The sequence below is a fragment of the Vitis vinifera genome, chromosome 3, assembly GCF_030704535.1.
Source record: "Vitis vinifera cultivar Pinot Noir 40024 chromosome 3, ASM3070453v1".
NCBI lineage: Eukaryota > Viridiplantae > Streptophyta > Magnoliopsida > Vitales > Vitaceae > Vitis > Vitis vinifera.
Genome location: NC_081807.1, coordinates 17,343,006 through 17,355,599, shown reverse-complemented (window position 1 = coordinate 17,355,599; position 12,594 = coordinate 17,343,006). Strand labels below are relative to the sequence as shown.

Here is a 12,594-nt window from a genome sequence, read left to right as displayed (position 1 = left end):
ATTCTAAATGAATTTTGAGAAAATTTATAAAAGAAAATAATTATGTATAGAACAGAAACAAAAGAATCATTATGGATTATACATAAATTTTCGATATTGATGGGCTTAGTATTTGAGTTTTAAATCATTTTTAGAATTTACTAAACTCATTATAAATCCAACTCATCAACTCTTACTTAATTTGAAGTCTATTTCTCATAAAAAAAAAATCAAAAAAATAAAGTTTTATGCAAAAGAAAAACAATCGAATTATTTTGAACCAATTTTTATCCATAAATTTATAGTATTATCTAGGTCATTATTTGAGTTTTAAATTATTTTTAAAAATTATTAAACTCGTTATAAATCCAACTCATTAACTTTTACTTAATTTGACGTTTATTTCTCATGAAAAAAAAAGTTTTATGTAGAAGAGAAACAATAGAATTATTTTGGATCAATCTTATTCATAAATTTATTATATTATTTAGGTCATTAATTGAGTTTAAAATTATGTTTAAAAATTACTAAACTCATTAATGAATTCAAAGCATTAAGTCTTGCTTTTTGTTGGAGTTTATTTGTCTTATGAAAAAAGAAGGAAAAAAAAACTATGATACTATCTAAAAGAAAAACGATAAAGTTATTTTACACCAAATTTTGTCCATAAACTTCTTATATTAATTAGATTACTATTTGAGTTTCAAATTACTAGGAATCCAACACATTAAAGTTATGTTTGGTTTTTAGAAAATATTAAGAAATATATATATATATATATATATATTAGGCTATGTTTGATTCTCGAAAAATTTGAGGGAAAGAAAACAAAGAAAAAAAATAGAAAGAAAGAAAAAGTGAAGAAAAATAAAATATAAGTTTAAATTTAATAAATTATTTTTACATATTTCTTCAAACTTATTTTACTTATTTCCTTATATTATATAAAGATTAAATAATTTTAAAATATATAAATTTTAATTATATTTGATTTTCTTTTATATTTTTCATGATAAAATCAAACATAAAAAACTATTTCCCTTATCATTTTTTTCCTTTGTACTTTTTGAGAATCAAACATAACTTTTAGGAAAATGATTTTCTCTTATTTGGTTGTATCATAAAAAATACAAAATAAAATCAAATGTAATTAAAATAAATTAAAAACTTATGTATTTTTAAATTATTTAATATTTATATTGAAAAATTAAAATAAGTAACATGAGTTTGAAGTAATATATAAAAATAATATATTAACTTTAAATCAATTTTTTATTTTTCTTCACATTTTCTTTCCTCGTACTTTTCCTCTTTATTTTCTTTCCTTAACATTTTCCCTCAAATTTTCCAAAAACCAAACATGTCCTAAGGCTTTTTTTGATTTATTATATATTTGACTTGTGAAAATAATAAAAATTCTGTGGTTCTATGCTTAAGAAAAATGATGCTCCATCTTGCATGTGTGTGGTTTAGAGGCATCCAACTCCATTGCAGGCTGTTAGGAGAGAGCAGTTGGCATTTCCCCCTCCACCATTTTCTTATCTCATATCACAACTACATGCTTCACTATTCTCACATTTCCACCTTCCTTTCAAGAACCAAATTGGAAATCCATGAAAATACAAAATTTACCGATCTAAAACTGCATTTGAATAGGAATCAAAATAATAATAATAATAATAATAATAATAATAATAATAATAATAAGGCTATGTTTGATTCTTAGAAAATTTAAGGAAAAATATAAAGGAAAGAAAATATAAAGAAAAAATGAAGGAAAATAAAAAAATAGATTAAAAATTGATAAATTATTTTTATTTGTTGTTCCGAACTCATTTTACTTATTTTAACTTACAAATATAAAGATTAAATAATTTAAAAATACGTAAGTTTTTAACTAGTTTTAATTATATATATATATATATTTTTCAAACAACCAAACATGAAGGATTTTTCTTTGTATTTTTTTGCTTTACTTGGTATTTTCCGGGAGCCAAACATAGACTAAAGGTGAATAACAATACCACATAAAAAAAATCAAAATCCCAATAAGAGTGAATTTTGATTTCCATGAAAGTGATTTTTTTTTTAAATTCATATATCCTTTCTAACCAAAGATCCAAACACAATGACAAATATGCAGAATGGAATAACTTTCTCATTTTCATTCACAGTATAGGGTAACAAACATGCCCTGAGTATAATTACTTTAGATTTTCGTTTTCTTTTCTTCATTTTTTTCCTTCTTATTTTCCTTTCCACAATCAAAATCAAGCTCAGTGGTTCTATGAACACTGTGTATCACAACAGTGCAGCCCACGATAATTAGGGACGACATAGAGTGTTGTACACTTCATTTTCCAACTTTGCCTTCCATAAAGAGAGAATTATTTGGAATTCGATTGAGCATGGTAACACTAGTTATTTACTATGAAGGAGCCAAAAGCCATAAAATTGGAAGATTTCCTGAAGGAAAAATGAGATGCTCTCAACCATGTCCTGGATCAGGCGGACAAAATATAACAGGAAAATTGTAAGAATTACCTAAGAATGTGAAACTCAATAGAGGCCCAAGAACTTCCACCAGAATGACCCAACTACTACCCAAATCACAGCATTACTCAAGGCCATCATAAAGCCTACTTTGAATACATCTGGAAGGTCCACGTACCCAGCTGTTCAAAATTAGGAAAAAAAAAAAGAGAAAAAAGTTAATAATAAACTCTTATAAATCCCTATAATAGCATATAACTAAATACCCATTTGAGAATGATTCATCTCAATACTTGAAACACTTGTAAAACTTAAAGGTTTGGTGAACTTTTAAAAATGTGTTCTAAAAAAATAGAGAATTACTTGAAATGATCCTGTGTAGCACTTGGTAGGTGCTTGTTTCAGAAATCACGTAATATATTACCAAAAACACTATTAAAAGTACTTTTTTGGTTTGTATCCAAACCCTAATTGATTCTCCATAGAAAGTATGTTTAATAAAAGTATTGCTAACAAAAACGCTTTAAACTAAAGTAATGTTACTAGAATCACTCCAAAACAGGCCTGAACGAACCTGGAAATGCAAATGACTTCTAAAATCTTTGTTATATTTTGTGCATAAATTTAAAACCAGGTTTCTTTTTGGTTGCTCATAGAATCATTCTTCCCTCTTATAAACAACTGATTATCAACAGAAAGAGTGGTTTAAAACGAAGAGAAATTGTGTGTTCTTAAGCATAAAGAGATCCAAAAGGGTAGAAAGAATACTTTTCATGTAACAAGTGAGGAAAGAGGCTGACCTCCATAGTAGACAGCAGCCTGACCACTGCTGTAATGTGTTAGTGCACCAAAAAGATTGGTATTGTAAGCTAAAGTCAATGCTGCCAGCACACCAGGCACCCCAGCTGCCACGTGCATAGCGAGAAAAGCAGAGTACAATGCACCTACATGACCAGTTTGACTTGCAAATAGGTAGTGAATGAAGAAGTAAGAAGCCTGAAGAACACCGAAGGCAGCTGGCCAGCTCAAAGAGAAAGATTGAAGGAGGTTTGCCACACAACTTGACATCCAGGTTACAATACCAAGGTTTGTTAATTGGCCTGCCATACCCACTAGAACTGCAAACCAAGCTAAGGTATCCCACGCTGACTTTTCACTTAAACAATCATCCCATTCAAGAACTCCCAATAATAGCAATATTGATAAGCCAAGCATGGCAGCAACAACACTTGCTATACCAAGAGCCTCTCTGCATGCAGAGCAAGTCAGATAAATAAATAGATGTGTTCAGAGAGGAAACCAAATAAACATACTTCACACAGACATGCATAACTGGTACTGATAAAATAAGAAAATCAATTCAACCAATATAAGAATATATAGAGTAGGTTTCTGATGTGTTAGGCACCTTTTCATAAAATCCCTATTTTCCTATAGAAAACGCAATAAAGTAGGTATCTAATTAGTCCAGAGATTGCCATAGTCAACAGCACTTGAGTTCTCTTGAAGTAGAAACAGGGGATGATTGCAAGCAACATTGGGAGAAGGCTTCTTTCTAAGTTCTGACAGCTACAAGAATTCACCAGCTAATGTCATGTGCATCATTGTTAAGATGATTAACATATCTGTGTTCTCACATTTTGCAGCCTGGAGAAGACCCATTAAGCCAAATGGGGAAGCCAATTTTAGGGCCATATATAGCTGACATGTTATTGTCAAAGGTATCAATTAAGAGAAAATAGTGAACCCATGCATTCACTGGATATTTTTGTAATATAAATGGATTAATATGATCCAGACTGATTAGATCCTAAAATTAAAGTATCCAACATTTTTCCAAACAATAAGAATCACTTAACAGGGGAGTGCAATATTCAAAGGTTGTTTACTTTATGGAAAAAGAACTGGTTATTTAGACATTAATAATCATGTTTATTAGATCAAAATAATACATCAGAAAAACTATCAGTAGAAACATATAGAAGGCGAATGGGAAAAACCTCATAATGCCAAGGATTTCTTTTTAGATAGTTGTAATACTCTAAACCTAAAAGTGAATCTTTAAGAAATTTACAAAGTTTTTTGCCTTCAAATTATTTATGTTTAAATCTAAATTAAATAATAAATCATGTTATGGGAAAAAATTTAGCAATTTGGCTAAGTTAGGTTAAAAGAGGACTTAAGTAATAAGAGATGGTATTTTTGAAATTCTTATGTGAGACATAAAGAAAAATTTAGTTCTCATCTGGATACACTCTGTTTTTTGTCTTTAAAAATAGAATTTAGTGGTAGTTTTTGTATAAAATATAGTAACTCTTGTATGAAAGTATGAACGTACCTTGTGTCTTTAAAAATTACTTTCAAATTTTTTTAAATTTGGGGTAGTAAAAATTTTTTAATACCTCAAATTTTAAAATAGTTTTTAAACATCGTTATCTTTTTAAGGTAAGTCTCACAAGGTTCTTGCATTTCATATAGGAATTACTAGAATTTTCTGTTTTTAAAAACAAAAAACAAGAAGTGTATCCAAACAACAGCTTAGTAATTTGGTTAAGTAAAAAGAGACTAACTAATAGAAGAGGGTGTTTTAGGATATTTGCTAAGTCAGACATAAAGCAAGTAAGATGACTTGGTGATAGGCATTAGACATTTAAGTAGAACATAAGTACTAAATATTAGCTTTTAGTTTATTCCAAATCACCATACATCTGTAGAGTTCTAAAGATAAAAGAACAAGACAAAAGGGAGAGCAGAATTAGAAAGACAAGAGAACTGTTCGGCTGGATTGAACAATGATGGTATGTGATCTAATAGGCCTCTATTTGCAATAGAAATCCTAGAATAAGGAATCTAAACTATGATTGGGGAAAATAAACTCTAGAAGCAGTTGAAGAATATTAAAAAGTTTTGATAACAATCTATGTGCAGACACATGGAGCTATGGTCATCATGACACAAAATTTGGCAACTCATAGAAGTCACATCATTAGTGGGACGAGCCAATGGTCAAGCCACCCACTCCTAATGCTGTCAGGAGATGATTATCACCAACCCCATGTTGCAACCGCTTGGCACTAGCCTGTCAGGGGCAGTTCCTACTATTTTTAACAGCATGGAGAGGACACCTACCATTTTAACATAGGGGCATTCATGCTATAGGGTGAATGAAGTTGAGGCCATATATTAACATGCTAAGGTAGGCTATGAGAAGTCACTTTCCCAACTCTAGATGGTTGGTTTCATTGGACTCTTCTCACCCCACTAAAAGAGTATCTTCAATAGTTATCTTCACACCCTTCCAAGAGGGGGTTTGCAGAAGTGTATTGTCAATGGAGCAGGTACTTCCTACTCTTTCATTCAAGATGCCTATTAGGATGGACCTAGATACACATGTTTTCTCAGGGATACCAATTGGATTTAGACTTTTAGTGCAACTTAGAGATGGATTCGACCTACATCTCCAAGTATATGGGAATAGTATGAGGTTCTTAATTTGGTTGCTAGAGTAAGAGACCAATTGAAATGAGCTAAGCCCATTTCACCTATATAGAACAACAAATTGATATGCTAGGGAGTCTCTTGAGAGGAAACATATCATTGTTGTCGCGTTCTTTTCAAAAAAAGTTGACTAGTTGCATACAACAACATTTCATTGCTCCACGTACACATGCCACTATCTCATTGATAGTAATTTATCACTCAGTCAATTTTTCTCCACAAAGCCCCCTATAGTATAAGCTTAAAGAGTCACCATGTAAAAGGAATTGACAATTTTCCCTCCAAAAGTCGAACCTCTACATTTCAAAGCTCACAAAGAGTCTATCATTCCCTCAAACCCCATCTCACCTCACTCTGCTACACTTGAATCAGGACATCTCATCATTCATGTGGCCAACTTCCTCTTACTAAGGTCCCACCATAAACAATGAGGAAACATGTTAATTAGAGTGGGATCTTATCCAAAGACTGAATCAACGGATCAAGAGATTAGGTCAACCAAGTTAGTTTTGAGGGAAGATCTAAGTTAAAAAATAAACATAAGCTTGAAATAAATGACTTTGGATATCTTTTGGAATGGTCTAAAGTTTAAAGAATGTAGAAAACCTTTAGAAGTTCAGATAAATGAGAATTGGGTACAATGAAGAGAAAATGTAATTTAAACAAACATGGACCTAGGAGACAAACAAGAAAAATTGAGGCCACTAAATACAACTTTTGTACTAGAAAAATTAGGAAAAGTGAATCAGATATTGATTGAAACTAGCTGGCAGATTATTTGATTTTCGGAAGAACAAGAAAGATCCAGGCTCACCATTTTGAAAGATACTTTGTATAGGCATCATGAAAGTTACAAATGACTCATTGAGTTTTATGATCCAATTGGTTACCTAATAGTTTATGTTTTCTGGAGTTGGGAAAAGTAAATCTTATGACCCATGTTTTTCATGAACCTGGAGGAGAGGCAAAATTTGACTTAAAAAAATTACTATTATGAACCATTTGGAAAAATTGGAAATATTCTGATTTGAACTTGAAACCATATGATTTGTTATCAAATATATTTATCTGAACTCTTTGCCTCATGTGTATCTAAACATTTTTCACTCCAATTGACAAGAGATAAGTCATCAAACCTCTCCCCAATGGTAGAGATGTGTTGATTTGCAACCTAGCCAATAAAGGTGTTTGGTACATCTGACTTGCAGCATTCTACTCACCATACATTTTGAGGCTAGCCACCCTTTTGATCCTAGCCAACAAGAGATAAAGATGTTAGCCTTCAGATTCCTAGGAACCAATGATTTGTACATTAACCATTTAAGGCAGTTTATTTGGATATTCACTTTATCTGGAATTTATTTTGGAACATCTAAACCTTTGAATCACATGAATCTTTTGTTTCTCTCAATATATCTGATATGATTTAATCTTTGAAATGGTATGAACCAGCAATTTATGAGCCATTTGCACTACATTATTGTCGTATGTTTTCCCTATTGTACATGAAGGCTTACAGGTATCTTAAATATTTCAAAGACCAAGTTAGTAAAGAAAGTTAGACCTGTTTGGCAGTTTGATAGGCTTATTGGGAGTTTTCAGTTAAAGCTCTTACAAAATGAGCATTTGGTTGTTACATTTTGTTGGCTTAGTACATAAGACATTCAAGTTGTTCATCAGTTATCAATTTATATTCTGATGCTTTTTCTAGCTTGATATATCATGGATTCTTTCTTTGTTTGGATGTTTCATTTCCATAGTGCAACTGATTTCAATAGTAACAAATTGCTGGCAATTTGGTGTTGGACAGTTTCCTTGTTAGATTGGGCTTGACATGTAAAATGCAGTCATGCCCTTGAATCCTAAAGAACTGGGGTTTAAGGCATGACAACACTACTAACAAAATCATGTTTTTGTTAACAGGGTTCCCTTATTATAAAGAGCACAGAATTATAGGAGGCTTGTTAGCAGGGTTCCCTTGTTATAAGAGGGCAGAAATGGACTTCTCCAAAAGGATTGAGAAGGACAGAATATGAACGTTAAGACCCACCATTTGAGAAGAATTTCAAATGTTGATAATATTAACAGGAATGATTAGTAGGGTCCTAGGTTTGAGAGTTATAGTTTGGGAAGAATGTTGACAATATTGACTGAAAACATTGAACAACTAGCTTCATTAGTGAACTCTAATCTCGTTTTGGTATTTTTTTTTATTTATGAGAAACAACAGTATAGTATATTAAAGCGAGTAAAAATAAGTATAAAGAAGGATGAGAGATCCTCCAAAAAGTACACAAAAAGAAAGCAAAAAACCTCAAAGTTCAAAAATCTATACAAATATGAGGTTCCACAAACTATGTCCCATGTGGGAATATATAAAAATAATCTATCCTTGCTAGGCCACACCCTTGGAACTGCACACCAACACCCAATCAAGTTGGATAAAATCAAGGGGAACACTATGAAAAGTTGTGGTACAAGAGGCCCAAAAGGAGGCTAAGAAATGAATTATGTCCCAAAAACCCTCTGAAGTTCTTGTCTTGTCCTAAAAAATCCTAGCATTTCTTTCCCACCACATGAACCACATCAAAACAAGACAACCAAACTGCCACAACACCTTGCTACTGCTAGTACTTCCCAATCCTTTATATAAAATAATCATCATGTCACATATATTCCTAGGAGGAACCCAATTCATATGAATCAAATAGAATAATTTATGCCAAAGCCCCAAACTCAATGAACAATGTAAGAAGATATGATCTACTGTTTCACCACTCTCCAACACAACAAACAAACATTAGAACCAAGGGCTTTGTAGGATCTTCTCAATTGTAGCATGTCATTGGTGTTTACCTTCTCAAGTGCTACTAACCAAGTAAAGGATTTGACCTTAAATGAGACTTGCATTTTCCAAACAAAATCAATAGGGAGTGATGGAGTTAGATCAATATGGTTGGATAGGAATGAAAAGAACGACTTTACTACGAACAAACCTGAAGAAGATAGGGACTAGCTCTCGAGTCAGGACCAAATGGAGATAAGTGCAAGTGTGAAAGAGAGGACATAAGTCTTTCAAGATCTTCTATCTCAAGATCCGAAATATTGCGATGGAAGTTTATATTCCAAGAGAAAGGATTAGTGGACCCAAGAACTTATGAGATAGTGAGGTTTTTAACTAATGACAAGAGAAAGGTATCTTTGCCCATGTTATCACAATACCTTACAGATTTTTCACAAGTAAAATTCTAGAAGATTTTATAATAATTATGCAAAGTAAGAGATACTTCTTACCCAAAGACCCATAAAGATACTGCAAGAATCATTGTGCCAATCATCACCCACTCATCTCTTGTGACAGAACCCATATGCTCCAGCCTTTTAGCAGCCATGGCAGGGGCATCAGGTGTGTCTTTGATCTCAGGAGGATATAGATTATATAAGATAAATGGGGAGAGTAGAAGAGAAACCAGTGCTGGTACACTAGCAGCCCTGAACCAAGAAACCCATGGGCTTGAAACAATGACCCCAACTTCCTCAGCTAGTTTGAGGCATAGCATGTTTTGAGCTGCAGCAGTCAGGAAAAGAGCACTAGAGTTACCAGCAGACTGTCAATCATGCACACAAGAGTATAGTCATGTAGTTATCATGTGGCGCCAAAAATATATATACAAAAACAATATATATATATATATTATTAAACATATCAAATAATATAATTGGGAGATTGAGATATTAAATTCAAAAATTTAAAAAAAAAGAAAAAAAAAAAAGGAAGATTATTAAAATCATACAACATGGACAGTTGATCAATTCACAAAAATAGAACAAGTTTTCCAATTTGGCCAATATGAGGCTTCAGACTACTTGCATGCTAAAACACACATATGCAAACAAAAATCCAATCAAGAACCTTATCTGCCTAAGGAGCCATTAATTACTAGGGAATTCAGGCTGAGAATTACAAACAATCAGGCATCAACAGGATTGATTGTCCTATCAATAAGGTTCCCAGGGTATACCGATTACCATGAAATACAGAAGCTTCACTTTGGAAATCAAATCATGAAATTAGGTCACCATTGGCTACATTCTTCAAGAATACATTTCTAAAAATTTTGAAAATTCTTAGAATTTTGAGAATAAAAGAAAATTTTAGAAAATGATCCTTTTCATGTTCTCCTTAACCCTCCCACCCCCCCAAAAAAAAAAGGAATTGCGAATGAAAACAATTGGACATTACAATGTTTTCAGAAGCAGGGACGTTTCTAAACAATTCTTTTCTCCAAATATCAAAGAAATGTACTTCCACACATATTTCCTGCACCATTTCCACTTCTTTGTACACAAACACTTTGCTTAAGAGTGTTAAATCGAAACAAAACTATTCTATTTTCTTCAGGGTACAGTAGGAAATTAATTTAATCAAATGGGAAAGGCTCTCATGGGGATAAATTGTCAAGCATGGACTAACCAAAATACCAATTAGGACTTACATTAGATAAGCAATGAATGTGCATTTAAAAGAATCAGCCAAAAACAACATCCAAATTAATTTTGAAGTCCACAGTGTGCCCTTAACTCCACTAATCACTAACCACCAAGCCATATGGTTGAATTAAGCTCTCCCGGCATTGAAACAATGAAAATCTAATATTATTATCTGATATTTTCTCAACAACCAAACATATAAATGACCAAATGAAAAGGGAATGGAAAAGCAAACCTGAAATTGGGACTGAACGAGATAAGCGCCGAGTTTCCTGGCAGATGGATCGCCCGGTTTACTCCCAACGGAAAGCGACAAGGACTTGATAATGGGCAAGTAAATCCCACCAGCTCTGGCGGTGGTGGAGGGCATTGCAGGAGCAATGAGAATCTCACTGAAAGTTAACCCATATGACAACCCCAGAGTACTCTTCCCCAGCCACTTCACAAAGTAGTTGGCAACTCGATCGCCCAAGCCCGTTTTCACGAACCCACGGGCGAAGAAAAACGAAATCACGATCAACCAAATCACCTCGTTGGTGAACGCCCCGAAAGCCGTGGAAAACGACAGCGTATTGGTGAGAATTGAGGTAGTGAGGCCGAGAAAAGCCCAGGCACCCACCGGCAATGGATTCAATACCAGTCCGGCGACTGTTGAGAGAAATATGGCCAGAAGTTGCCAGGCTTGCATCGACACTTGCACGGGTTTCGGCACCAAAAATCGGACAATCAAGCCAATGGATATTGAGATTATAAAGGGAATAAGTTTGGCGCCCTTAGGGGATTCCTCTACCGGTGGTGGGGGTGGCGAGGGGGATGCTTGGATTGGGTGGAGGAAAGTGCGGGGTTTTGGGGACGGTTTTGATTTGAAGAGGGCGAGGGGGGGGAGAAGGCGCGAGGGAGGTGATCGGAGGTTGGAAAGCCGGCGAGGAGAGGCGGAGGAGGGGAAAATGGAGGGGGGAGATTTGAGGGAGGGCGGTGATCTGCGGAGTAAAGAAAGGCGAGAGGAGGGTGAGAAGGAGGAAGATGAAGTGTAGAGGACGAAGCTCTCCATTCCCTTGGGAGAAATTCCACAACCCACAACAATTCACAGACAGTGTAGTGATGAGATGTGATTTCTTTTTCCACCCAAAGAGAAATTGGGGAGGGAGGAGGGAGTAGGGAGGAGGGGGAGCTTTCACCCTTCTTCTGCCAGACCGCAACTGTTTGTGAGTTGTGAGGAGCGGACTCTCCAAAGCTGGGATGTGAGCATTGTGAGGAGGGAAATTAAATGGGGAATATTTTATTTTTGCATTTTAAGTGGGTGAATGTTTCTAACAAATCAGCCTATTCCTCAGGTATTGTCTTCTCGCATTCGTAGGTGGCTTCATCGCTATTTTTATTTTACGGATGTATATATATATATATATATATGACCAAAAATTGAATAAAACTTCTGAAAATATAAAAATAATAATAATCTCATAACAATCTAATTAGAAGTATAATAAATATTTTAAAATTATTTTATTAAAAATTTTGACATATGTATGATATAATTTATCATATTTGATAATAATATTGTATACGTCGATGATGGATATTTTGAAAAAAAAAATGATAAATAAAAAATTGATCAAAACTCATAAAAATATAAGAAAAATCTCATAATAATATAATTAGAAATATAATAGGCATTTTAAAGTTATTTTATTGAAAAATTTGATATGTGTATGATATAATTTATCATATTTAATAATAATACCGTATGCGTTGATAAAAAAATATGAATTTTATAAGTGTATATTTATTATTAAATTATATTAAATATTATTCCATGATATATAATTATAATATGTTTAATTTTAAAATATATTTAATATTAAAATTACAATCTATTTAATTTAATTATATGATATAAAATAAATGATAATATATATATATATATATATATATATATAAATTTTTTTAATATTTATATTTTATATTTTATATTTTTGGTGTTCAATTAAATTAAAATTAAAAATAAAATAATTAGAATTAATTTATTTATTAAAATATTTTATTTTTATCACGAAGTTAGTATATGTTAATTCTGGTGCACGTAATGTTATAAGTGGCAAGGTAGGGGTTTTTTAAGTTCTGCTTGAGCAGGTG

At 32.8% G+C, this 12,594-nt stretch overlaps 1 protein-coding gene across 1 annotated transcript; it reads right to left on the bottom strand.

The window, feature by feature from the left end:
- Positions 1 to 2,117: 2,117 nt before the first annotated feature.
- On the bottom strand, positions 2,118 to 11,779 carry LOC100257346 (dicarboxylate transporter 2.1, chloroplastic). Its single transcript, XM_010649845.3, has 4 exons — positions 10,697 to 11,779; positions 9,265 to 9,578; positions 3,273 to 3,721; positions 2,118 to 2,654 (listed from the first exon to the last, which is right to left on the bottom strand). Exons 1-4 carry the CDS (start codon positions 11,510 to 11,512, stop codon positions 2,539 to 2,541), a joined length of 1,695 nt encoding a protein of 564 aa, XP_010648147.2. The 5' UTR covers positions 11,513 to 11,779; the 3' UTR covers positions 2,118 to 2,538.
- Positions 11,780 to 12,594: the final 815 nt, after the last annotated feature.

Coding starts and splice junctions, on each gene's coding strand:
- LOC100257346 (XM_010649845.3), bottom strand. CDS start 11,512: ATGGAGAGCTTCGTCCTCTACACTTCATCTTCCTCCTTCTCACCCTCC. Junction 9,579..10,696: donor TCGTTCAGTCCCAATTTCAG/GTTTGCTTTTCC, acceptor CATGATTGACAG/TCTGCTGGTAACTCTAGTGC. Junction 3,722..9,264: donor GTATCTTTATGGGTCTTTGG/GTAAGAAGTATC, acceptor CTCTGCATGCAG/AGAGGCTCTTGGTATAGCAA.